This window comes from Prinia subflava, chromosome 24, assembly GCF_021018805.1.
Source record: "Prinia subflava isolate CZ2003 ecotype Zambia chromosome 24, Cam_Psub_1.2, whole genome shotgun sequence".
In the NCBI taxonomy this organism is placed as follows: Eukaryota; Metazoa; Chordata; class Aves; order Passeriformes; family Cisticolidae; genus Prinia; species Prinia subflava.
The window spans coordinates 821,022-848,531 of record NC_086270.1 but is presented as its reverse complement, the minus strand read 5'-3'; the positions used below and the strand labels follow the sequence as shown (position 1 = coordinate 848,531).

Genomic DNA, 27,510 nt, shown 5'->3' with positions numbered 1-27,510 from the left:
TCTGGAGCCTGCTGATGTCCATCCCTCACAGGCACTGCCAGGGGAGGCTTTACTGACCAGCCTGGGGATGGCTCCGTGCAGATTTGCACACAGATGCTCTGGAGCCTGTTCACTCCTTCTCTTGCACTGACAATTCCTGCCATGCTCCCACATCCGAGGCTCAGGAGTACAAAGCCTCCTCTCCTCCCTGTTTTGTTTCTTTTCATTATTGATCTGTTTGACATTTGTCCTAGAGGCTGTCAAACAGACAGGCCAAATACTTTCTGGAGACTTTGATTTTCTTTTTTTATTTTCCTTGATTTCCTTTGTTTCCACACCTTTTCCTTTTCTCCCTTCTCCTTGCAGCATTTTGGGTTACTTATGGCTACAGTTCCTTTGGAGCATCCCCTTGGGCTGTGGCTCTCCACAAATGAGAATCCTGTGCAGATGGGTGTCTGTAGGGAAAGGAAAAACCCTTCCCTTGTCATAATGCAGGTCTGTAAAAACAATCCTGCTTCGTGTTTGTGTTTCCATGCACCTTCCCCTTCCGCGTGGGGGATTTTGGGGAGGAGCCGCTGGATTCTGGCCTGGCTCCTCAGCTGCTGCTGGTGCTCACCTGGAATGCTGGGCCCTTGCAAGGAGAATTTGTAGTCTGTGTGTAATTAGGGGTTTACAAAGCCCGTGTGCTGTACATGCCCGAAGGGAAGTAGCTGAAATGGAAGAGCCCTCAAGGCAGCCTGCAGGAACGAGACAGTGCCCAAAATCTTAAGAGCTCGGGGAATTCCCTGCTTGGTTTGTGCTGCAGGCACAAAACCCAGGAGGGGACTCACAGGTGACATTTGAAGGAGCATCATTACTCAGTGCCTGGGTGGCCCCTGGAGGGGACAGGGTGGGGACAGAGGGAATATTTCTTGTGTTCACTGCTGGTGTGGCTGTGCAGCCCCCGCCTGGCCGTGCTCTGGGCTATCCTGAGTCTGATCAGCCCTAGGGGCTGGCAGGGAACACGGAGCTCAGGTGTCAGGTGGCCAGGAACACAAATTCCTTTTATTCCTATCAGAATTTTCCCCGAACACAAATTCCTTTTATTCCTATCAGAATTTTCCCCGAGCTTTGATTCTGGGAAGCAAAGGGAGTGGAGGCTGCAGCTTCCTTCATCTCTCCACTAAATCACCCCGTGCTTTGGTCTAGACTTGCAAATTTGTTCTCAAAACCATTGTCGGCCTCTTCCAGGCCAGCATCTCATTACAGAGTAACTGCAAAATCAACTGCTCTTGCTGACATGTTTCCTGATTTAGATGCAGCTGGATGCAGCTGGGGTTTAGTGCCTCAGATAGCCCTGGAAGGGTTTTATTTTTTTTTCCCCTCTTGACACAGTTAAATCTAGTTGCATTAGGAATTTAATTAGGTGTTAGTTTAATTGTGGTTTGAGCTGTTTTCTCCCATTCAGCTTTCCTAGCAGGGACTGAGTCAGGGAGACTCTTGAGTTCTATTTCTGTCCTTGCCACTAACACTGACAACCTTGGACTGCTCTGTGCTGGGCTTTTTTCTGTGCTCCCAGTGCAGATCAGCCTTCCAGTCCTGCTCATCCCCAGTGCTTGGCTCTGCAGCTCTGGCTGGGAACAGCAAGGAGAGCTTAAAGCTCATTTTTTATATTGTAACTTGCTGGAAGGTGATTTCTGCTGACTTCCTGAAGAATTCCCTCTTTGTTCCAGTGATGGAGATCAGTTTTCTGAGCAATGCCTTTGGCTGTTGTGCAAGAGAGGGTGAGCTGTGATAGCAGCTGATGGCAGAAAAATCCAAAATGCAGCTTGGAGAAGGAGCTGCCAGGAGTTTGCCAGAAAGAAATTGAAGCAGAGCCCCACTCACCTGTTGCTGGAATTGCTCTGTTACATTTACTTCAGGATAAAGCTGCCTGTAGCAAGCAATTCCTCTGTCTGCCATCTCCCACTGCACTCTCAGCTGATGTGAGGAGGCAGGAGCTGACAGGGATGGGAATTTTGGGTGAGAATCCTCCAGGAAGAGCTGGAGCCCCAGGGAGGAGTTCTGTGCCCAGGCTGCTGCTTTAGGTGGGGAAAATGAACCTTTATCTTGTATTTAAGGAGAACCTGAGCAGAACAGCAGCAGGTATCAAAAAAGTGAGGCTTTCCTGAGCTTTGGGGTCATTCCAAAGGGCGTGTTTGGAGAACTCTGCTTTTGAGGGAGTTGTTGGTGGCAGGAACCAGCCCTGTGCTATCTGGGAGCCCAATCAGGCTGGAAGGGTGAAATCCCAGTGCTCCAGGGACACCTCCCCTGTCCCAGGCTGCTCCTGTCCCTGCCCAGCCTCGGGCACTGCCAGGGAGCCTGACGGACCAGGTGGGCTCAGGCTCACAGTGCCCAGTGCACTCTGGATATTTCTATGTCCAGTGCACTCTGGATATTTCTGTGTCCAGTGCACTCTGGATATTTCTGTGTCCAGCACCCTCTGGATATTCCCAGTGCTCCGAGAGGAAAGGGCTGAGCGTGTTTGAGATGGAGGAGCAAGGAGAGCCATCAGTGGAGAGCAGAGAGGAAACAGCTGGAGCTGGAGTCGGGATTGTGCTCTCCTGCCTTTCCTCTGGCAGTGACAGGCTCAGGTTTTACCCTCATAAAAGGATGAGTTTGATTTAAAGTGGGAGAAGAGGGGAATGTTGGGCTAACCTGTCCCCAGGTGAGGCTCCCGTGTCGGCAGCGATGGAATGGAAATCTCTGCAGTTCCCTGAGCAGCTCATTGCAGGCAGGAGAGAACGTGGAAAACAGGCAGGTTAGCCAGCGTGCCTTTAAATTGCTGGAGTTCCTGTTGGGATCTATTGGATTTACTGTAATCTTTAATTATAAAGGGTAATTACTTTAGGATGGATTACCAATGTTGGTGTCGTCTCCGGGAGTTGCTTGGTAACATCCCTGGAGCTGCAGCTCCTCCTGCTCTGCAATTCCAGGCTTTTAAACCCAGCCAGAGGACGGCTCTGGATATCAGTGTCTGCCTAAATGGAACATCTCCATCCACGGCAGTGAGCACACAGCCTTTTTGTTATCATTTTGCTGTTACATAAAAGCATTACCGGGGATACAGGCCCAGAGAAGTAACCTGAGAAGTTGCTCAGCTTTCTATTAAAGGTTTTCAGATGAATTCCAGCCTTTTTATAGCATTCTGCCCTGCTGTTTGCCTGGATATTTATATCTCCATGTGATAATATAAAGGCAGCAACACAAAATAAACATGATGCTGTTTCATTACCTTTTCTGCAGATCCTGAATTATACAGGTTTATGCAAGTCTGATAAGGGAAAAATACATCCATTATTCCAAATAGAAATGAGTTATCCCAATGTGTTCGGGCAGACTTCTTCCTGCAAGACTGACAATTCCTCTTTCTCTCTCTCTCTCAGCATCTGGCAAATGATATTTTATACAGCAGGGGAAAATAAATGGCATTATTGCAGCTTGAAAACCCAAACTGACACAGGATTATCATGGGGCAGCAAGGAGGTTAAAGGTGGGATAGAACAGGTCCGACTTTGGAAACTGATAGGACAAATAATCTGCTTCCAGCTGCAGGAAAAGGAAGAGAGTGGGGAAAAAACAAGTTGGGAATACAATGGGCAAAGAAATATTAAAATTACACTCACCACCCTGCCCTTCTGTTTTTGGTTTTTTTTTTAACCCAAACTGGAAATTTCTTTGATCTTTTATAGTGAAATGTTTGAAGGGGAGTTGAAGGAAGAGGCTGAAGAGCCACAGAAGTGGTGATCTTGTGAAGATAATGGCTTTGTGTAATGTTCCTTGGAAGGGCTTGAAAGGGGCTGATTGGTTGGTATATTTAGATTTCATCTTTTTAGCATTTACTAATTATCCCAGTCTAGATGGATAAAACTAATCAAAAAGCTGTTTGGGAATGTTCTGCATTTGGAAATCTTCCCTGTTTAACAAAAGGAGGGCAAGTGATGGGGGAAGAGTTTTTCTTCTTTTTTCCCCCTCTCTCATCTCTCTGCTTTTTGCAAGTCCATAAACCCAGAGATTTGGAGTGGTTTCATTATTAAATGTGCTAAAGATTTGCACATCTCTTCAAAGTGAAAACACTTTCTTGGTCAAGTTTTTATCCCGAGACCTATTTCCTCCACAGCATCCTCTAAATGCTTTTTGTTCTGCTGCTGCCTCTGAGAAATGCAGGTGGGCATGAAAGGTCCCTTTTGGGTTTGGATGCAGCAGAGCACAAGAAAAGATAAGGATCTAAATGGTGAAAGGGATAGCACAGGTTTTCAGAGTTCAGTTTTGTCATTTCTAGTTGATTTTAGTACAGACCTGTCTGGCTGGGCAGCTGAAACTCTCCAAAGTAACAAGTGGCTCACAGGTGAAAGAAAAGCAAGAGCCATCTGACAAATTAAGTTATAAATTTGGAAGTCACTGCTATAAATCAGCTGAGACTCGGAGTGCTTAGAATACCAGGGCCAAAAAGATAATTGTCTATTAGGTGGCAGATGGCTCACTGGTGAGAACAAAATCTGAAATTATGGATCTATTTCCATAATTTTTGTGGTTCTGGTGCCATTTTTCAAATGCAAAATGGCACAGTGTTAACACTGATGTATTGTGATGTGTGAGGACTGGGGTGGCATAAAATATTCACTTCTAATCCTGGTGGCTCATCAGAAATGAGCCTGGAACAGAATCTCTGCCCCGAGGAAGCTGCTGTGGATGTGGAGCCCCCACTTTTCGGACCTTGCTGCATCCCTTTGGTGGTTTGGGAGCTGAGGTGCTAAATTTGGACTGGAGAGGCAGCTGCAGAACGGGCAGAGTGGTGCAGATGCTTTCTTGGCTCTTCAACTTTTCCAGTTGCTGCTTTTTGGAGCCGTCAGTGGAGAGAGGAAAGCTCTGGGATGCTGGGAGATGAAAAGCTGCCACGTTCTGCACGCTGCCTCCCAAATGTGCAGGGTTTAAAGGCAGCCAGCACAGTGTGCTTCACCTAAAGGGAGCCTGGCAGCTCGATGAGGCAGCACTTCCCCTGCCATCATCCCCTGCCTCCCTGGTGATTAGCTCAGGACTGTCAGAGGCAGAGCCTGAGACTGAAAGCTTTTGGTGCAGCAGTGAGACAGAGGCAGCTGAGGGGGCTGAATGGGCAGATGAGGGAGACTCAGAGCCCTGGGTGCACCTTGGGGAGCCCCAGGCTGCTCCTCCTTGTGTGAGCAGACAGGACAAGAGGAGGTTTTCCAGCAGGAGATGTGGCTGGTGGGGGCTGAATGGAAACCCTGGGTTGTTCTCCAGGGGATGGAGGTGTCTGCAGGCTCTGGGCCCCAGGGAGCTGTGGCTGGGTTCACCCTGGAGGGGTTAAAGAAGCTGAGGGGAGGAAATAACTTCAAATTTCATACTCAGCTTAAAATGAGGCTGACTCAGAATTACAGCGTTAGGAGTTGAGGGAACAGAGCAGAGTCATTTCCACATCCTCTGCGTGTCCAGGCTCCCCGAGTGCCAGCAGGGTGGGTCCCCCTTCCCCAGCTCTGGCTGAGAGCAGAAGGGAGCCCAGGAGGAGCCTGGCTGTTTCCTTTTGGTGCAGGGGCCCTGCTGCTGGCTGTGGGAGTGCTGCCTCTAAAAACATCATCCCTCCTGCTGCAGCCTCAGCGTCAAGCTGGGACACGTCAAAGCTTTTGCTCTGCAGTGCCCAGAGAGGGGCAGAGCTCCTCAAAGGTTCACCCTGTTATGTTCATGAGGAATGAGAACTTCCCATACACAACCTGCTGCCACTGGAAAAAAACAGATTTGGCAAAAATAAAGTGAACATCTCGAGTCTTATGACTGGGACATGTCTGAGTGCATTTTGTGGAGGGTCATTATTTAGTTTCCTCAGCAGAGCTCTCCACTGGCTAATTCATCCCACACTGAGTTTCTAAACCCCAAATTGCCTTTATTTGTTTGTCCAGCATTCCATCTCCTGGTGGTGTTGGAGCCTGAGTGTTATCAACCAGTTCAGCAAATGTTTATCCTCCTCCATATGAACAGCTCCAGGAAACTTTACTTTGGAAGCTTGATGTTTAAAAAGGAGGGGGAATCTGGGGATGTGGCTTTTTGCTAATTAAGGAGGATACTGCCAGGGGCTTGTGATGTTGGGTTAGTGAAACACACAGCTGGAGGGAAGAGCAGGAGCTGAGATGACAGGAGGAATTTCAGACCAAAGTAACCTGCAGATTCTGATCCTGAAATAGAGCAGCAAATGCTGCTGCAGACACGAGACGGGAGCGCTCTGTGCAGGAAGGATTTGGTTTAAACTGTCACTTCCCCTCAAAAGCCTGGTCTGAGGGAAGCGTTTCAGACTCCTCTTATCTTTGCTGGAGAACACGGTTGATTCTCTGAAGCCCCTTCTTCCCCTTTGTTATCTTTTCTCCCAGGGATTGAATCAAAGGATGTTCAGGTCAGTGCGGTGCTGGGGCTGGCACTGCTCAGAGCCAGGCTGGGGGTTAGAAAAGGCAGCTTCATTTAAGGCACTCCTCGGAAGCTGACAAGTCCCAGTTTCTCCCAGATGAAGAAAAGACATTTATAGGTTTAATTTTTCCTCCCAGCTGGAGCCAGAGGGGCAGGAGGACAGAAAAAGCTGTGCTGGGATGTGTGTGTGTGTTGGAACTTGCACAAGCACTGCCCTGCTGCCCTCAGGGGAGGGTCAGGGTGCTGGGCCCAGGCAGGACAGCTCAAACGTCCCAAAAGGAATTGTTTGAGTTGGAAGGGGTTGCTCAGAAATCACCCAGCCCATGTGCAGAGTGAAGAAAGCACTGTGGAGTTTTGATAGATGATAACAAAATGTCATGGATCTGGTCCTTGAGAATGTGTTCTGTCAATGAATAGAATGAAAACCTCTGTGCAGTCCCCAAGATCAGTTTCTCTCTGTCCTTAGGGACAGATCAGCTTTGGCCTTGCATTCTTAGCCCATTTTAAAACCATCCTGAATTACTGATGCTCTCTGAAAAAGGTTGGAAATTCAGAGGTGGAGACAGCTTTCTACAAATCCCACGTGGTTTGCAGGGCCAAGGGGAAAAGTGGAGTTTTGGTGTGAGATGTGCCGGGTTCTTCATCAGGAATGATGAGCTGGAGACTTCATCCCAGCTCTGGATGCAGCCCCACTCCTCGTGGGAATTCAGATTTTATAATTAATGGGCCGCGGGTTTAGCAGTGAGTGGGGAAATCCCATCGATTCCCAGAGCTCAGGTCTGGAAATTCTCATTTGGTGACTGTTTCCATTCCCTTTTCCCTGGCAGATGATGAAGTTTGCCTGGGATAACTACAAGCAGTACGCCCTGGGGAAGAACGAGCTGCGCCCGCTGACGAGGAACGGCCACATCGGGAACATGTTCGGTGAGTGGGGCTCCAATTGCTGCAATTCCACTTTTTCTGGGGTTTTGAGGGTCACACATCCAGGGCAGCTCCTCTGCAGTGCAAGAGGTGCCTGTCACAGCTGCTGGTGAGCAGCAAGGCTTTGAATCCGTGCCCCAGGGGAGCCGTGCGTGCCCCAGGGGAGCCGTGCGTGCCCCAGGCGAGCCGTGCGTGCCCCAGGCGAGCTGTGCGTGCCCCAGGCGAGCCGTGCGTGCCCCAGGCGAGCTGTGCGTGCCCCAGGCGAGCTGTGCGTGCCCCAGGCGAGCCGTGCGTGCCCCAGGCGAGCCGTGCATGCCCCAGGTGAGCTGTGCGTGCCCCAGGCGAGCTGTGCATGCCCCAGGTGAGCCGTGCGTGCCCCAGGTGAGCCATGCGTGCCCCAGGTGAGCCATGCGTGCCCCAGGTGAGCCGTTCGTGCCCCAGGTGAGGTGTGTGTGCCCCAGGTGAGCTGTGCGTGCCCCAGGCGAGCTGTGCATGCCCCAGGCGAGCTGTGCGTGCCCCAGGTGAGCCATGCGTGCCCCAGGTGAGCCATGCGTGCCCCAGGTGAGCCGTTCGTGCCCCAGGTGAGGTGTGTGTGCCCCAGGTGAGCTGTGCGTGCCCCAGGCGAGCTGTGCATGCCCCAGGTGAGCTGTGCGTGCCCCAGGTGAGCCATGCGTGCCCCAGGTGAGCCATGCGTGCCCCAGGTGAGCCGTTCGTGCCCCAGGTGAGGTGTGTGTGCCCCAGGTGAGCTGTGCGTGCCCCAGGTGAGCTGTGCATGCCCCAGGCGAGCTGTGCGTGCCCCAGGGCTGGATTCTCACCCCCTCAGGCAGCTCCCAGCCCCAGCCTGGGTCACCTCTCTGAGCAGGGCCAGCTCCAAACGTGCTTGGGAGCAGTGCTGAAACGAGAGCGTCGTTATTAAAACATGAAGCCAGCCCAGAGCTGACAATGCTGCTATTTGTCTGAGCTTGTAGGCTCCAGGACCCAACCAAATTGAGCATTTTCTCTCTCCACTGTTGAGCAAGATGTGAATTCCATGAAATATTGAGTGAATCAATATTAAAAGCTCTTTATACTCTGTGCTAACTGGCTTGTATAATTTTACTCTTTAGCAGATTACCTTTTTTTTTATGTGAGCCACTTGCAGTGCTGTTCCCCTGCTCATTCTGGTGGGATACTTGTTGTGGTTTGGGGCATTTGTTTTCCTTTGGGGATTAAATTGTCTTTTTGCTGCTCTGCACTCAGAGCACCCTGCCTGTGCCTTGGGGAGCCAGCACAACCTGCCTCAGCAGCCCTTCCTTTCCCTCCCCATCCCTGGGGAATTCCTGCTGTGCAGGCTCTGGGCTCCTTTCCAAGGGATCTGCGTGCAGAGATTCTCTCCTGGAGCTCCTCGCCAGGCAGATTCCCCACGAGCTGATTGCCTCAGTGCAGAGGGTGGCACCGAGGGCTTGGAGAGCACTCCCATCCTGTTTTGCACTCTGTGGCTGTCCAGGTCCTTCTCCAGGAGCTGCAGGGGAATTTCCAGCCCAGGAGTTCTGCTTTGTGTGGACCCCAGCCCTGATCCTGCTCAGCTCTGGGGGCTGAGATGTGGGAGGTGTGAGGGTGGAGATGGCATCAGGTGTCCCTGACACCACCAGCCTGGAGGAGAGAAGGCTTGGGGTGACCATTATGGCCTTCCAGGACCTGAGGGGAGGACAGGAAAGATGGAGAGAGCATTGACAAGGGTCTGGAGTGCCACGAGTGGCTCAGACTGACACAGGCAGGGTTAAATGGGACATTAGGGACAAGTTCTTTGCAGTGGGGGTGGTGAGGCCACATCTGGCTCACAGCTGGCTGTGCAGGGCTGGGCTGCAGGGAAGCCCTTGTGGAGGGTCAGGGAAGGAGGTTTGGGGTTGTCCCAGGCTGGGTGTGAGCAGCCACTGCCCCTGCCCAGCCCCTCCCTGCCAGGAGCTCTCATTTGGGTGGGTTTGGCCTTTGCTTTGCTCTTTCAAGCCCCTCCAGCAACAGCCAGGTTCTTCATTTGAGAATTTGCATGGAGCAAGTTGAAGCATTTTGCAGCTCTTCCACTCTGGCAAGCTTGTCAAAATTCCTCAAGGAGTGTGCCAGTAAACAGACAAAAATATTGAAAGCTTTAAAATGCATTTATCATGCTAAAACAATTGACAGTACTTATGCTTGTTTGTAGTGTGCCTGTGAGCACTCTCAGGGAAAAATGCTTTGGAGCACGAGGATTTGCAGACAACTGCAGAAAAGCAGATCTGTGGTACATTTCAGCCTTTTCCTAGGCTTTTCCTCCCTCTAACTGGAGGAGGGCAGCATCAGGCAGTCCCTCGTTGCCCTCTGTCCCTCCTGCCTTCAGAGACTTTGAGAAACGAGGACAGGGCACTGTGGCCCTGCATTGTTGCCCATTCCCCCTCCTGTCACATCAAGTGTCTTTTTATTCAGACTCCAGATGGAAAGGAGGCAAACTGGGTGCTCTCCAGGCTGGAAATGTCAATATTAAGCTGAGATTTCTCTGCAGCTGCTTCCATGTGGGAGGGGAGGAACCTCTTTGGGGCTATTTTCGAGTGTGTTTGTGTGCATGGGAAGCAATCGAGTTCCTGAAGGGTGATACATTTTGCTGTTGTGGATGTGCTGCTGCTCACTTGGAGCCTCCAGTTTGGCAGCCTCAGCCTGGGGGGAGCTGCTCTGGATCAAATATTCCCTCAAGTCCAAGTAGAAATGAAAATGAATTGTGAATTCTGCTCCTGCAGAGTGTCCTGCTTCTCCTGGCAGCCAGGAGGGAGCATCCCTCCCCATTTTCCTGCCCAGGTGGGAAAACTTGGATCCCCAACCCCGTTAATCTCTCCAGAGATCCAACTTTGCCACTTCCCAAGTATTTTCCAGCATTCCCCCTCTCCTGGACTTTGATCTGGTGCCTTGGTCTCACGTTCCTGCTGGTGCCTGATGTTCTCCAGCTCCTGTTTCTAAGGCATCGCTCTCATCAAGGCTCTCCCACGTTTCTGGACGGGTTTATGTGCACAGAGCTCTGTGATTGCTGTCATTTACAATCACTGCAGCTCCAGAGCCCTTTCCTTAAACCCACAAGCTGTGCTCCTTTCATCAGCATTAATTATTCATCAGCGATGCTTGAGATCACAAGTGCCACGCTGAACAGCCCAGCCCGTGGCCTCCAGTGGGGTAAACACGGTTCAAACTCTCAGATGTGTGATGATTTCCCTGGAAATGAGGCCGTGGCAGCTCCAGCAGGGTGGGAGGATGCTCTCTGCTGGAAGTCACCAGGTTCCAGTGCCTCCAAATGGTCCCAAAGGCTGCACAGCTCAGGGGTTCAGGATTGTCTGCAGGATTTCCCAAGGAAAGGAATGCCAGGCACTGCTCAAACCAGCCGCAGACGTGCTGCTTTAGGAACATTCAGGGAGAACAGCACAGCTGAGCTTGTGGCTGAGGGTGAGACTGGAGATCTGCAGGTACAAATTCTGCTCCCAGTGCTGATGCAGTTACTTTAACCCTTCCCAACCACCTCAGCAGTGCTGCCTTTGTGCTGGGAGGATGGGATTCAGTGATGTTTGCAGACTTTGGGAGCTGGAGAGGGCAGCACTCTGAGTGTCACAGCCCCTGGGATGCACTGTCACCAGAGCTCCACAGCGCTGGGTTGTTATTCTGCCCGCTCCCCAGCTCTGTCACAGCCACTTATTCTTCTGACAAAATGTTTTTAAAATCCTGTTAGCTTTACAGAGCTTCTGTAGCTACGGGAGAGTGAGCTGGCATCTCGTTCTGCTCGTGCATCAGCTGAATTGTCAGTTACATTTTGATTGCACAGTCTTTTAACAATGATAAGGTGAGAAGCCTGATTTTCAGATATCTCTTGAAGTGTGCAGTGCTGGCAGCACAAGAATCTTTCTTTGACTTATAACCTGAGCCAATTTGCTCTGAAATCAGTGACAGCAAGTAAATAAGGAACCTTGCTGTGCTGTTAGGCATTTTTCACCACCTAAATGCACGTTGGTTTATTAATTTTAGTTTAAAAATAGCAAGCCTCAACCAGGTTTCTCCCCTTTTTTCATCTTTCCCCACTCGATATCATGCCTGAAATCATGAATTGTCTCGTTGCAGCCATTGCTCCTCTCAGCATATGCTGAATTTCTGCAGCGTGGTGAGGCTGTGTGGCTTCAGCTGCTGGGAATCCAAGTGACAACTGTCCCTGCCAGGACAGTGCCAGGTCAGCAGGGTGGGTGGCACAGCCCTGCCAGCAGCTGCACTGAAAGGACAGGAGGTGTTTACACCTCCTCCTGCAGCAGGGCTCTCGTGTTGCTCCACGTTTGATTGCCTGGTGACAGGGCACGGGGTGCAGAAATTCCTGCAAAAATCCGTGGCTGTGTTTGTGTGCTGGGCTCAGACTTTGAGCTGTTTGCTTTGGGGACAGGAGGTCACTGGCCTCAGCTGCCTGGAAGTGGGGCTGGTTTGGCTCTCCAGGATAAAGAAATGAGATGAACTGGCTGGGGAAGAAAAGCAGTGACCACAGAAATGTGTCCAGAGGGGCCTCTGGGGAGGACCAAACTGAGTGTCCTGAGCTCCAGAACCTTCAGGTTTGTTCTGCCTGGCAAATCCCACCCTGTGCACTGTGACCTGCCAGGCTCACATCTGGATGGAGATAATTCCAGGAATGCCACTGGAAATTCCAGGAATCCCCACTGGGTTTAACACCCCCAGGCTCCTGTGACAGCAGCAGCTGCTCTGGGGCTCCCAGCTCAGTGCTGGACCCCAAAATCTCCACATCCCAGGATTTGAGCCTCCAACCACCCAGCTGAGCCAAACATTTCCCAAAGAGCTGCTTCCTCCATCCAGGATTTAGCCAGGATTCAGCAGGCAGCAATCACACCCACCTCAATTAAAAGCGACAGGAGCTGGTCTGTGAATATATAACAGAGGAGAGGTAATTGAATGAAAATATTAATTCAGCAATATCCCAGCTACTAGAAGAGAAATGGGAACCTCCAATTGTGCAATCACTTACTGCACCTTTTCTCTTCTGTCTCTGGGTCTCTTTCGCTGTGATCACAAAATTGCAAAACCCTGGAGAGTCCTTTTATGTGATTAAAATAATAATAATAATAATGGCTCTCTTAATTCCTATGCTGAATTATGCCTGCTGCCTATTGCACATGACATTGGATGCTTGGCTCTATGGGCTCTTTAAAGAGAAAAATACCTTGTAATGAAGATGTTGCTGGAACTCTGTTGCTCCCTGGCATCATCATCTTTTTTTTTTTCTTTTTGTTGTTTTCCATGTATAATGTTCCCCAGATGAATAATTTTCAGGAGGGCTTTTTGAGTTGACTTTGGCTTTTGCTGTCAGTGAAATCTGCAGCAACAAACTTATTTACTGGCAGCAGAAAGCAGGGAATCAGGATGTCCTCCAAATCCCAAACTCACTGGAGTCTGGCTGCGTGTTGGAGCTGACACCAATCCCTCTGGTGGGGTTTTTTTCCCTTGTTTTGAGATCACTCCCAAGCTAATTAATCCTTCAGGAGATCTCTCCCCACTCCACTCTCACCTTGAGTCCTGCTGGCAGTGGTGGCTCCAACATCAGGGCTCTGCTGGACCCTGAACCCCACACAGGGGTTTAAGCTGATTACAGTGGCTCAATTGACTTCTCAGCTTGAAATGTTCATTTTAAAAGTTTAAACAAAAACCCCAGTGTCTCACGGAGTGGCCTCCAGCCCTCCTCAACACCAGGTTCTGGGGCTGGGCAGTGACTGATGGAAAATGTCATTTGAAGCCAGTGGGTTCATCTTGGATTTCCATCTTAGCAGAGAAATGAAGTCAGGAAGGAGAATTGGGTGGAGAACCTGGGATCTGAGACTGGGGGATGTGGGGACAGCTCAGCTCGGCCTGGGCCTGTCCTGAGCACAAACTGGGCAAGCTCATTATCTCCATGCAACCCCATTAATCATCCCAGCTCCTCACGAGCTTCCTGAACTTTCCACTGACCCCAAGCTGAGTCTGGAGCTTAATGAGGCCTGGAAGGAGGAGAGGGCGTCTTGGGATTTGTCAGAAGTGCTTGGCGCAGCAAAACGGGGGAGAAGGAAACAAAACAAGAAACAGAAAAACAACCATTAGAGAAGCAAATGGGAGCAGAGGAAGGGAGAAAATTGCGTTGAGCTGTGAGTGGAGAGGGTTCTGTGGGGCCTCTGTGGGCTGCAGAGAGAGGAGCAGCAGAGAAGGGGAGGAAGCCACACGTGAGCGGCCCCGTGGTGGAGCACACAGGGAACAATCAGGCTGGAGCTGGTTTTTTGTCCTTTTTGCAGGCTCTGGGTGTATTTTAAAATGCAGTCAGCTCGTCTTGAAGATTTTTCCTTCTTTTCTTTTAATATTTTCTTTAAGCACCCCATTATGGATGTTGCCTGTGCCTCATTCTGGACACTAATTATGCGGAAATAATTGTCTAATCTTCAGAGATATTGAGCGTGTGATTAAAAGGCAGCCAGCTGAGAGTGGGAGGAGTTGGACTGCTCTCAGATCCAGCTCTGGATTAGGAGGCTTTGGTGGCAGCTCCACAGCAAGGGATGAGTTGGAGGCTTGGCACTTCCAGCTGGTTTGAACAAACATCCGGCACCCGCTCCAGGGAACTGGGCAGGGCTGGGGATTCACTGGGAATGTGGGGCTGGATGGGGCTGGGAGCAGCCTGGGGCAGCAGAGTGGGAGAGTGGGATCCATGGGATCCATGGGATGGGATGGGATCCATGGGATGGGATGGGATCCGTGGGATCCATGGGATGGGATCCATGGGATGGGATGGGATCCATAGGATGGGATCCATGGGATCCGTGGGATCCGTGGGATGGACTTTGAGGTCCCTTCCCCCCCAGACCACTCTGGGATTCCATAGGGAGGTAAATGCCAGGCCTGGGGCTCCCGACTGCCCTGCTTGGGCTGGAGGTGGCTTTTGGGAGTGCTCAGGGCCAGGAGTTTTCTGTGTGCTTGCAGTCAGAGTCTTTATGGGATTTTTGCCAGAATCACAGAATTAAGGTCAGAAAAGACCTTTAAGTCCAGGCACTGACCCACATCCTCAAGTGCCACATCCACAGATTTTTGAGCACTTCCAGGGCTGCTGACTCCAGCACCTCCCTGAGCCGCCAGTTCCAATTCAGGGAAGAAATCCTCCCAATATCCAACCTAAACCTACCCTGGCACAACCTGAGGCCGTTTCTTGTCCTGTCCCAGAGCCCCTCTGGCTCCAGCTTTATTCCAGGAGGAGTTTGCTGACACAGCCCCCCTGCACTGCCAGGAACTGCATAAAAAACCAGAGCAGCTTAAGGATATTTTAAAAATACACTTTTAGCTATGCCTTTTAATGTTGGAAAAATCTTGAGACTCGTGGGTTTCTTACCTTTATCTCTCTGTATTTTAGCTTTCCCTTGTTTATGCAGAGGAGATGGAAACTGTACCAAAAAAACCCCACAACACTTACTTTGGTTTTAATTCACTTGGTTTTCACTCCTGAATCTTCTGACGAGATTAAGCAGGTTCCAAACTGGCTTTGCTGCGTTGGATTTCACATTTAGAACGTAACTGCTTTATCTCATCATTTTGTGCTGCTGCTGAGGTTTCTTTCCACCCTCATTATGTACCTCATTGGATATTCATCTGGATTAGTGTTAGATTTTGACATTTTTCTATTCACCTCCAGGAGATCATATATCAAATGGGTCCTGCTACAGAATTTCTTCCTCTGTAATTTCTCCAGGTGCTTGTTTCTGGTTTTTTTTTTTTTTTTCATCTCTGCTGCCTTTTCAGGGGAGGGAAGTCCCTTGTCTCAGTTAATCAGTGGGTTTAACTTCCTCCCACAGGACATCCACTTTCAGATTTGTCACTGCTGCTGGGGTTGGCTCTGTGTGCTCAGAATGTTGCAGCAGGCGTTTGTCACTCGCAGACCTTTATGCTTTCACAAAGTACTTCCATTTAGCCTCCCAGGATTGTTCCTGTCTCTAGAGAGGATTTTTTTGGAAGTTCAAGGAAATCCCTCAGCCTTTGCTTGAGGCATCAGTGTGAAACACGGGGAAGATTTTTTTTTTTTGGACTGACTAAAATTGTTCATCCTTCTTCTGATGTTTTATTCCCAGCACCAGTTCTGCACCCTACCACACTTTATATGCAGCTCTGAAAGGGGAAAAAAAAGGGAGAAAAAGTTCAGTGCAGGGAAATGAAAGCATTTCAAGAGAAAGTTCTAAAGGCAGAGGTTGTTTCCCACTAATTTCAATATGGACAGAATTTACCTCTTAGGCACAAACACAGGATTAAGAACACCTAAGTTATTCCTGTTTCATCTGAGCACAGGATTGCAGTGGGGTCCTTTCCTCACAGAGCTGGGGGGTGGGAAAACCCAAACTGTGAATTCTGAACTGGGGGATCACAGCAGCCTTGATTGCTCTGCCTCATCTCCATTTCCAAGCTGCACTCTGTGCTGTGCTCTGCCAGGAAGAGAGGAAATTCAGGAACAAAGAACCCCAGGATCAAGGTTTGCCCGTGCAGGAGTGCAGAGCTTTCATGGACTTCTCCTGCAGGCAGCTGCAAGTGGAAGTCGCCTTCAGGCATTAAAATTAACACCTTTTGCCTAGGCTAGAACATTCCTTCTCTCTTGGCAGGCTCCCTCCTGGTTGCTGTGGGAACCAGCATTTTTAATTTCCTGACTTTTGTGTGTACATCCCAAATTGTAGCTGTGATGTTCCCTGTCACTGAGGTGGCTCTGGGAAAGGCTTGCAGGGGTTGGAGCCATAGGGAAGGGTTTCCTGGAGCTGCCCTTCCCTCGGGATCACCCTGCTGCCTCCTCAGGAGGCTTTTTGGAGACCTGCAACTCCCACTCACCTCAGGGAGCACCTGGAAATTGTCGATCTGAGCTGGAAATTGTTGATTTGAGCTAGAAGCCATTGGTTTGAGCTGGAAATCCGTGGTTTGAGCTGGAAATTGTTGATCTGAGCTGGAAATCATTGATTTGAGATGGAAATTGTGGATCTGAGATGGAAATGTTTGATTTGAGCTAGAAGTCGTTGGTTTGAGTTGGAAATCCTTGGTTTGAGTTGGAAATCCTTGGTTTGAGTTGGAAATCCTTGGTTTGAGTTGGAAATCCTTGGTTTGAGCTGGAAATTGTTGATCTGAGCTGGAAATGGTTGATCTGAGCTGGAAATCCGTGTTTTGAGCTGGAAATCCTTGGTTTGAGCTGGAAATCCGTGGTTTGAGCTGCATTTCTGAGGGCTGCAGCCTGGGTAAGGCTTTCACAAGATTGCTGCCTCACCATTTATTCCTTCTGCTTCATGGTTCGTTGTGCTTCCCCCGGGGCAGAACGCGCCGTGTGGCCTCATTGAATTGCATCCTGCTCGTTTCTGACTATTTTCCCAATTTGCTGGGATTATTTTGATATCTAATCCTGTCAAGCAGCATACTGGAGAGCATTTGGAGGCTCTCAGCTGGGGTCTTGTTGGTGTGACTTTAACAATATGGGAGAGAAAGGGAAGAACAGGGACAGATGGTCCCAAGTGATGGAGTTACCGTGGCTTAATGTGTTTGTGCTCATGGTAATGGACCATTTGCATTCTCCTGACCCACTGCATTCAGCGAAAATGTGTTTAGCTTCTTCCATCCGTGATTATGAGGGTTCCAAGCTCAGGTCATGAGCCAGGCCCTGTACTGAACAGCACAATTAATGCTGTTCATTCATTTTGAGGCAAAGGGTGGTTTTGTTTCTTTATCTCTGATTTCTCTCCCACCTGGGCTGGTGTTAAGGACCAGGTAGTTTGTGGGAGGTGATGTTTGCTGGGCTGTGGATAAAACCACGTCAGGGATGAGTGGTTTTACAGCCCCAGCTCCAACGTGGTGCCTGTTCTGCAGAGCCCATCCAGAGCCGAGCAGAGCTGAGGGAAAATCACTGTCAGGAGTTCCAGGCTGTGCTGTCATAACACATCTGCCACTTTTTGGGAAGTGTGTTTGGGAGGCAGAAGGGCACCTTCTTCTGATTGTTATAATGAAGCATCTCCCCTTTGAATTCTGAGGTGAATTAGCAGCCTCTGCTCATTAGCTGCTACCTGTGGCTCTGGCAGAGCAGGATAATGGCTGCAGGTAGGACGTGTGTGTTTGTTTTAATGGGCCTGTTGGGACCCCTCACATTAAATGCTGCAGGTCCTCGAGGAGGTCTGTGGAAGAGCAATAAATTGAATATAATCAGATTACCTTTAACCACTCTAAAATTAATTTCAAACATCCAGAACAGGGAGGCACCAGCAGTGTTTTGCCCCAGCTGTTGTCTTGTGCTTAACCTCCCTGAACTGCTGCTCCCAGAAGTGCTCGTGGCTTGTCAAATGACCCATCTTTGTCAGAAGTAATTACCTCTGCCTGGCCAACATCTGAGCCCCGCTGCCCCAAACCAGGAGGAAAGCTCTTTCCCAGAGGAGCATTTGAACGATTATCACTTGCAATTTCCTGCTGAGCTCTCCGTGGCCCACAGAGCTGCCTGCGTGTCACGGGAGACAGATGGGAGGCTCGTGGGGAGTGGATTTGCAGTGTCTCTGCTGTATCAGGGGCTGTGTTCCCAGCCCCAGGCAATCCTCCCCTCCTCCTGACACTTGGAAACAGGCACGGTTTGATTTGAGCTCCAGGAGGTGTCGGAGTCGTGCGGGGATGAACCAGAGCTGGGGGCTGGAGGATCGCTAAATGTTGAAAGGTGGTTGGAGAAACTGGGGAAAAGAGGATTAAACTGGGGAGCTGCTGCCAAGTATTAAATATTTAAGAATCAGCTGGCAATAGCTGCTTATCATATGTCAGACTCACATTCCTCTGAAGGAAGTAACTTATCTGAGGGGCTGGTGCTGTGACAAAAAATTCATTTTTGTGCTGAGCACCTTTCTTCTCTTTTTTCCCCATTTTCTAGCATAATAAGAATATTGCTAACCTGCTCTCCCCCAGACTCTGCCTCCTTTGCCTCATCCCTAAATGAGCCCAAGCTCTGGTTTTGTGTCTCTCACCCATCACTGGTTCAAGACAGAGCTGCCACTGCTGCTTCAGCTTGAACGATAGCCTTAATTCTCCAGGGGAAATTGATATTTGAAAAACATGAGTGGCTTGTAATCCAAAAAAGCCATTTCTTCCCCAGCTGGAACACACTCTCTATTAGATTTGATTATAGCAGCCTAAAAGGCAGCACTTGAAGCTGCCTGTCTGGTGCCAGCTTTACCTGTGCAGCCCATATGCTCTGTGGTGCAGGTGGAGCTGGGATTCATTAGCACTTCCCAGGAACCTGGAAGATCTCTGCTGTTGACAACAAGAAGCAGCCTGAGCTGTGGTGTGAGGCAGATGTTTGGGTGGTTTCCCTCATGCCAGCCGTGCAGATTCCTGTGCTGCAGGTGAGGCTCAGCCTGGGCTGGCAGATGGAGCTCTGGAGGCTGCGCTGCCTCTGATGTGCCCTGGGCCCCGCTCCTTCCCAGCCACGTGCCCCAGGATTTGCTGCTCTGCTGTTCCTGAGCATCTTTCAGGGAATGCTCAGCCCTTTGACCTTTCCTCAGCTGGGGGAACGTGGCTTTACCACCCTGCAGTGCACAGGACGAGGGCTGCACTGGGTTTGGGTGTGAAGCTCAGAGAGTGATGTAACCTCGGCATGGTCTGGGTGATGTCCTGTGCCTCATGGAATGCAGGGAGTTCCAGAGCATCCCGTGTTTCCTCTGGAACTGCATGAAAATCCACAATTCCAGGGCCAGGGGACTGACAGCTGAGGAGGCTGGCAGCCTCTTGCTGACCTGCAAAGCAGGGCCAGCATCCTGTGAATCTGCCAGGGCTGGTGGAGGGGAAGAGACCAGAACAGAAACTGAAATCAGGGGGGAAATTGTCTTTTAAGGTGATGGGGGCTGGTTTTGTGAGCCATGGGGTGGGGCTTGGCACAGGGGTCACCCTGAGACCCCCCTGGATGGAGGGGCAGGGACAGGGACAGGGCCAGGGCCAGGGCTGCCCGTGACCCTGCAAGGCTGTGCCAGTGGCCTTTGCTGCCCATCAGGGGAGCAGCTCTGGCATGGAGAGCACTCGGGGGTGACCCTTTGACCAATACCTGCAGAGCAGAGTGAGGAAGATTGATGTGAGGAAGATGGGAAAATAACCTTGGCCATGAAGTGTTTCTTGATGAGGTCTCTGAAGTGTAGATGCAGTGGTTTATTTGGAAAGCAAAGAAAAATGAGGTTGCTCAAAAGCTAATGGACTTTTTTTTTCTCTCACTCTGCAAGAGAATGTGCTGATACAAAAAGAAATAGATCTTTTCTAATTCTTGGACTACTTCTTTGTCCCCTCCATCCCTTGCTTCTGCTACCTTGTTGCTCAGATGTAATTTGTTTAGTTTGCCTTAAATAAAGGGAATGTAGTTACTCTGTGTTACAGCTATCAGGTTCACAGACAAAAAACTCAATAAATAAGGCACTGGTAGGGCTGTAGCTCAGGTCTGGTGTTTCTGCAGTAGGTACCACTCACAGGCAGCTGAAGGAGTGTAATGAGTTGATTGTGGGTTTAACTGAAAAATTTTCTTTCTTCCAGAATACAAAACCCATTTCCCAGTTCCATTTGGATTTTTTGTTTAATTTCTGCCAGCTGGAGCAGCAGTAGCAGCCCTGTCCTGGGGATCCCTCACTCCTGGGGCTGATCCTTGCAGTGGCAGCAGTGACTTTGCCCTGGAGAGCATCTCCTGAGCAGGAGCTCCTCTCGCAGAGCCCATGCCTGGTGTGAGCTGTGAGTGCTGCAGGACCGTGCTGGGAGGAATTGTCAGGAAATAACGTGTGGGGAGCATTCCTGCACCGTTCCAGAGGGGAGGGGATGGCTGCTGCAGAGTGCTTGGGAAGAACAGACAGGTCGGATGTGGTGGATAAATGAATTCTTATTTCTCTAACCATCACATTCTCTTCCTTTAAAGCCTCTTTCTTTTCATGCTTTGAGGGAAATTCCTCTTGCTTTTTAGGCTGGCAGGAGAAGCTAAAGCCCAGAGCAGGCAGGGAGCTCTGGCCTAAACCCAGATTCCCACCTCAGGAGCTGCAGGCTCCCGGCCTCGAGTTGTGCCTGACCTGGAGCTCCACACAGGGACTGGCAAATCTTGGCTGCAGGGCAGATTTTTCAAGGAGCTGCAGTGATTTTCACAGTTTGCTTCGTTGCCAAGATAATCCTGAGCTGTGTAAAACGTCTCTGTGTGGATTTCTCCCAGAATTGGACAGCCAGGAGCTGTGTGGTGACGCGGTCCCAGGCAGCTCCCAGGCTTCTCACACACATCTTGGGATAAATGTCAGGAGTTCAGGCTGCTCTCCAAGCCCTGTCACGGAGAAAAAGGACCAAAAAAAGCAGCAATTGGAGATGGTAATTTTTCAGACTCCTGCTGTAACAAGGCACTGATTTTAATTGAAGCCTTCAAACCAGCAGAACCAGGGGAAGGGATCTCGTGTTTTCCCCCCGTACCCCAAGAGGTGAAGGTAAACAACCAGTGACAACCAGAGCCCCCTGTGCCTTGGCAGTTAAGCAGTTCATCATGTTCCATAGAAACTGCATCCTAATTTTTATTCCAAACAAGATTTCAGCACTAATTTCTGTTTTGACAAATACGATTTGACATAAGAACAGTGGGAGTCAAGACCTTTCATTTTTGATCTGGGTTTACGTTGCGCTGATCTAAATTCCTCCCCCTTCTGCTCCTGCTTTTCAGTTGTAAACTCTGTTATTAAAGTTAGCAAAGAGCTGTTTGAACCCCCTGTTCCGTAGCATTTAAACAGTCCTGCTGTATGCAAGATTAAGTCTGATATCTTCCTAATGGCTTGTGCTGTTCACTTGGGGCGTTGGCACAATGCGTTACTGTGCGGGGCTGGAGATGGCTTTGTTGGAAATGAAGGATTTGGTTTCTGTTCACTGAGTAACTCCACAAAGGGTTCTTTGCCAAGTGGCAGGACCAGCCCTCCTGGGGCTGAGGGCTTTAGAGATGAGATTCCCCAGGCTCTGCTGCAGGGCTGGCGGAGCTCAGCCTGGGCTTCCCTCCACCCCTGGGGCAAACAGCCGATGGCAATCCCAGGGAACGTGGCTCTAAACAGGGGGACACAGCACAAGGAATTTTCTAGAGGAAGGTTGGAATTGGATGAACTCGAAGGCCCCTTCCAATCCCAAACCAGCCTGTGGAAAGATAGTTTTTATTGGAGCTAAACCCTGACATCAGGGAGTGCTGGAAAGCTGGTGGAGATCCTGGTGAGGATGCTCCCATCTCCTGCTGCTGGGGAATTCTTGCACTGTGTTCACCTTTCCAAAGGCACCCCCTGAACTCCTCCTTGTTCCTTGGACCCCAAAGCAAAGCTGGTGGGACAGGAGAGTCCAGCCCGTGGTTCAGGGTCCTCGTTGTCCGTGGCTCCCCAGGCGTGGAGAGTGGGATGGATTCAGGAGAGCCTTTGGAAGGAGCTCTGCTTCCTGAGGAAGAGGCTATTTCAGACCCCACTTGTAGCTACTTGGCTGCTGAAGCATCACTTTTGTGGCTTTTTTTAAGGCTCTCAAGGGGCAGACTTGCAGCTGGGAGCCCTTCAAGTCTCCTAGCTGGGCTGAGATACTCCACGTGGGCTATTTTGGGAAGAGGGGAGCGAGGGAAGGCAGCGCTCTCCATCCCTCCCATCACAGCTGCTCCTCTTTGCAAAATCCCACATTTCTCCAGCCCTGGGTGCTGGGGTTAGGCCACGGGGAGAGGCAGGTGCAGGTGAGTCTGGACTTGGACATGTGAACACCTCACCCCAAGGTTTTTCATCTGGGGCAGAATTTCTTCCTAGAGCCTGAGTCATCTCCCACAAAAAAAACCCAAAAAAAAACCCCTCACAGCCCTCACAATGCCAGCCCCTCTCCACCCAGCACCCTTCCCCAGCGCTCTGTTAATTAAGTTAATGCTCGTTAGTGCTCTCTGCGGCAGGGCTCGGGCTCCTGGGGTGGGTGGGAGCAGGAACAGAGCAGCCTTGTTGCCCACACTCCTCTCTCCATTCTTCTGCTGCACAAAAGAGCAAATACGGGGTGGCACAGGCCCTCCTTACTCAGGGAGAGATGAACCTTTGTCTGCTCCATCAGCTGCTGCTTCTCCTCCCCTGATCATCGCTCAGGGGACAACTCTGGGCAGAGGCCCCGTCCCCAGAGCTGCTGTGACACTCAGAAATTCAGACCTCATGGAATCCTCCTGAGGTCCCCGTTCTTCTCAGTCCCAGTGGAGGGAGTGGATGATCCTGGTGGGTCCCTTCCAGCTCAGCTGATCTGGGGTTCTGTGGCTCTTCTCTCCCGGGGCAGTGAGGAGCTGCTGTGGATGCTAAATCCCCACGATTTGGGACCAGCAGAGTGACTCAGCCTCTCCCTGGTGAAGGTATCCCCACGCCAGCCCCTGTGGGGCAGGATCAGGAGGGGCTTTTCACAGCACACTTGGGTTTGTGGAGACAGTCTCAGATGTGGGGTCCTGCTTAAAAGCCTCTGCTCCCAGCTCTGGGTGCTTCCAGGAGATTTTCTGTCAAGGGTTTCTTCTGAGGGTTTCTTGGTTCCTACTTTAGAACTCCCTCAGAGCCAGTACAGTCAGACTGAAACCAGCAATTTCGAGATGAGGGTGTCAGCCAGAGTCAGGAGTGACAGCGAGGGGTTTGATTTGATTTCGAGCTGCCTCCCCTTTGAGAGGTGCTGGTGGTGTGAGGGGGCAGGAGGAGCTGCCAGGGGGGTGTTTGTGCTGGGCTGTGCACACACCAATTGTGGCAGCTCCATCCTTCTGCTCAGGGCAGGAGGGAGAGAAGGTGTCACAGCCTGGGGGCCAGGGACTGTCCCTGCTGTCCTCAGCAGGGGCTGAGGAGGGGAAGGAGCTGAGGGTGTTCCATCCATCCATCCCGGCGTGGGGAGCTCCGGGGGCTGCAGGGGAGGAGGCACCGAGCGTCTGCAGCCGCTTCAAAGGCGCTGCAGAAGAAAGGGAACACGGCCCAGCCCCTGGTACAGAACACACAGCCCGAGGTTGCTCTGATGCAGAGGGTGAGGGAATGTTTAAAACAAATGTTTGATGTGACACAAAGACAAAGCAGCAGGGGAGCGGGGTTTGCCCTCCACTTTGTCAAACACAGGCAGGAGAGCTGAGCCACTCCAAGCAGAGAGCAGAGCGTGTTCCCAATCCCCAGAGCAATTCACCCCGTTAAAGGCCTGACTTGCTAAAAACATAAAAGGCTCTGTAGATTCCACCAATATTTCTCACTTCAATTAATCATCCCAGAAAATGGTGAGTTTGTTGTCTCTTTGTCTCCATTTAGCTCGAGCAAATCCAACTTTCCTCATTGTCTCTCTGCAGATTATGAAAAGCTTTTGTTGATTATATCATCAAATTAAGCCGAGTGTGATTTTCCTCTCAGAATATCACAGTAACAGGCTGTGCCTCAGGTGCCACTGCCCTTCCTTCCCTGCTTAAAATGCTTTCCCTGCCTCCCCATCACGCCTCTCCTCACTAACAGGAAAGTGTATAAAAATCCCATCATCGTTAATATTGAAGACTCATTAGGGCTGATAAAAGCAGCGCTGCCTGCCACGGTGTTGTTTTTCATGGTCAGTGCTTTTGGCAAACATTCCAGGCCCACCCCAGCCCGGCTGATTTTTAGAGCCCACCAGTTGATCCAGTGACTGTTTGACTCCATCCACCCACTGCTCCCGGAGATGGCTCCAGTTAGATGATCATTTCCCAGGCCTGCGGGAATAAATGGATTTCTGGAGGCTGTTTCAGGCGCCTTCCTCCTCTCCCACAGCCCCTGCTTTTGATGCAGACAGCATCCGAAAGGCAGCAATCTGTAGTTGAGCAGTAAAGTCCTGGTTGGGTTTTTATTAAAGCAATGATGTGCTGGCTGGCTGAAAAGTGTCAAAACTGCAATCTTGTAGCATCAACAAAATAAGGCAGGATCCTTCCCTACGGGAGAGGAATGCTGAGAGGAGGAATGAGCCCGGAATGGGTGGATCTGAGCCCTCCCTGGGCTGCGGGGATCAGACACGGCCCCTTTGTCCCGTGGGGAGAGCAGACCAAAGGCTGATGGCACACAGTTCACCTTTGCTCCCTCTCCCCTCTGCAGCACAGCACCCAGCTGGGTTTTCCTCTCTTAAGCAGAACGGGAATTGAAGTAGCACTGAAGGTATGAGAGAAGTGCCAAACCCATCTGAGAGTGCAGAGAAAGGCTGGGGGAAGTTGGGAGAGCAGCTGAAAGTGTGTGAGTGAGGAGGAGAACTGAGCCAAACAGAAATGAGGAAAATCCCTGGGCATGGCAGTGAGTCTGTGCAGAGGGAGGTGATGGGGACAGGGTTGGTACGAGGAGCTTCTGCTGCAGAAACAAAACCTGAACCTCATCCAAGCGTCTCTGCTGGCAGAGATCCCCAAAGGTCTGCCAGGGGTGGGTGGGAATGTGGCTCAGCTGAGCAGAGCGTGTGTGGTGCTGCAGAGGCAGCCTCAGCCTGTGCCACACCCCAGAGGGATGGCTGGGCTGGCTCCAGACTGGAGCTGGGTCAGGGGATGGTTCCAGACTGGAGCTGGGTGAGTGGGGATGGTTCCAGACTGGAGCTGGGTGAGTGGGGATGGTTCCAGACTGGAGCTGGGTGAGTGGGGATGGTTCCAGACTGGAGCCCCACGTGGGGGTTTGTGTTGCTGAGTTGCCCAGGGCTGGGATGGCCTGGATGGGCAGTGTTGAGTCAGGAGTTCACGCCCTTGGCTGCCCCGTGGCAGGAGGAGTTTTAGGGAGCTGGACAAGGTCCCTAAATCCCCCACGCTGCTCAAGGGTCACTGAGATTCTGGCCAGCCTCCAGGAGAGGCTGGGGTTTGTGTCTGTGCTGGTCGTGGCATGGAACAAAAATATTTGTGCCCCAGAACACCAACTCTGCATCAGGACAGAAGGATCACAGCCCTGCCCTGGGCGCTCTTGCACAATAAAACTGAGTTCTCTCAGAGCTGGGCAGTGGTTGCACAGAGGCTGAACAAAGCTCTGCAGCGAAGCAGTGGCCAAGGCTGGCATTGCTGAGCCACTTTGGCCAGGGCAGGGCTGTAAACAAGGCCAAGGCTTGCAGCTGGGACTGGGGGCTTCAGGTGTGGGCCCGGAGCTGTTCCTTGGGGGAGCTCTTCCAGAATTCAGACTTCTTTCAGGCCTCTGAAGATTGGACCTCTCCAGTTTTGGGTGGCAGAGCTGAGCAGCCCTGGTGGAAGATCCCCCCAGACACCCCCAGCCCTGGGAGCTGCTGCTGTGCCAGCCCCCCAGGCTGATTCAGAGCTGCCTACAAACCTCTGGTGTGTTTTTGCCACACAGGAGGCCTTCGAGGAGCAACTGTGATCGATGCCTTAGATACCCTCTACATCATGGAACTCGAGGAGGAATTCCAAGAAGCCAAGCAGTGGGTGGAGAAGAGCTTTGACTTGAACGTGGTGAGTCAGTGCTGGGAATGCCTGCCTGTGCCACCTAAACTGCCAGTCCTGATCACAACCTTCCCCAGGAGTCCTCTGGGCAGGGAAACCATGGGCTCTGTGGGGGAAGAAACCACCCAGCTGGTTCTTTTCTCTTTCTAAGGCCAAAGGGAACAGTGCAGTGATTCACCCCAAATTTCTGCTGGTTCCAGCAGGGGCCACCAGATCAGCCTCACCGTGTCTGGCTGAAAATGAGGTTCAGTGTTTAATTGTTCCTGTGTTTTGGCCTGGGTTATGGAAACAGACACTCATTATTAGACACTCCAAGGAAATTTTCATCAAAGAACAAGTTCTGTTTCATCTCAGGTAAATGTCTGCCTGAGATAAGACAAGATCTTATTAAATTAGATGAAGGTTGTAAACCCAGCTCCCCTTGTCTGGGCCCTTTGTTGGTCCCTGCTGGGACCTGTGTGACACCTCAGCAACAGAGGGGGAGCACAGAGGGAGCCAGGGTTTGGGAGGAAGGGCATCACCTCTAAAAACGGCCAGAGCTGCTTCTCCCTGGGCTCCTGGAGCTCTGCTGGACACGTGGGGCTGTGCTGGGACTTTGCAGCAGCAGTGCTGGCAGCTGAAGGGTGCTGTCCCTCCCCTGTCCCTGCCCTGTCTCTCCCCTGTCCCTCCCCTGTCCCTCCCCTGTCCCTGGCCGTGCTCTGAGCCAGCCCCTGCATTCCTCATCCCCAGCTGATGGCATCTCATCAGTGGCACACTCAGAGAATGTTAAACCAAAGCGCAGCTTAAACTTTTATTTGTTTAATGCCAGTCTAGTTGTTGTGAGGAATGGTTGTCCCACGGGGACAATGCCTGCAGCTGCCTTTGTAGAGAAGCATCATTTGGGAGGGCACCACTGGCATTCATGGATTCATAAAAGGCAGCCCACATCTGATAAATCTGGTGAATGGTCTCAGTCTGTTACTGAATCGATAAACAAGGGACAAAATCAACTGGGAGATAATTTATCTGGATTTCATAAAAGCTTTTAATCTTGGCCTGCAGAATAGATTGATCTGTAAAGACAAGAGTGAATGCTATGGATTGATCCGTGGAGTCAGGGAGCACAGCACAGGGAGGCAAGGGGGAAATTCATTCAATATTGCTTCTGTACAAGGAGCTGTCACAGTCCAGACAGGCAAGCCAGGGACTGCAAGACCCACGAGCTTTGCTTGAAGCTGAGTGCTGTGATCTGTCTCAAGCTGTGTCAGGGGAGGTTTAGGCTGGATGTCGGGCAAAGGTTGTTCCCCCAGAGGTGCTGGCACTGCCCAGGCTCCCCAGGGAATGGGCACGGCCCCGAGGCTGGCAGAGCTCCCAGGGGTGCCCAGGGTGGGCTTGTTGGGGTGTCAGGGCTGGGGCTGCCCTGGATGATGCTGGGGGTCCCTTCCAGCTCAGCAGATCCTGTGGCTGTGTGGTTGCAATGTCCCTGCCTGGCTCAGCTGCTGTACAGTGATAAAGGGGCAGTGTGGGTGTTTCTCTGCCCTCCAGGCTGCCCTGGGGCTGCAGAGCACCCCAAGGGCTGAGGGCTGGGCAGGGGCTGGGCTGTGCTGCTGTCACCTCTCAGGGCTGTGCTTGTGTGTCTGCAGAATGGAGAGGCGTCCCTGTTCGAGGTGAACATCCGCTACATCGGAGGGCTGCTGGCCACCTACTACCTGACTGGAGAGGAGGTTTGTCCCCTCGGAGTGTCCCTGCCACCCCCAGCACGGCGGGGAGGGCTCTCC

The 27,510-nt window shown here is 51.2% G+C and overlaps 1 protein-coding gene across 1 annotated transcript in view; it reads left to right on the top strand.

The window, feature by feature from the left end:
* MAN1C1 (mannosidase alpha class 1C member 1) overlaps positions 1 to 27,510 on the top strand; it is a 53,960-nt gene that overhangs the window by 11,143 nt on the left and 15,307 nt on the right. Inside the window, exons 3-5 of the mRNA XM_063419044.1 lie at positions 7,236 to 7,332; positions 25,647 to 25,762; positions 27,376 to 27,456. Coding sequence (XP_063275114.1) covers positions 7,236 to 7,332; positions 25,647 to 25,762; positions 27,376 to 27,456 — 294 coding nt within the window. The remainder of the gene's footprint in view (positions 1 to 7,235; positions 7,333 to 25,646; positions 25,763 to 27,375; positions 27,457 to 27,510) is intronic.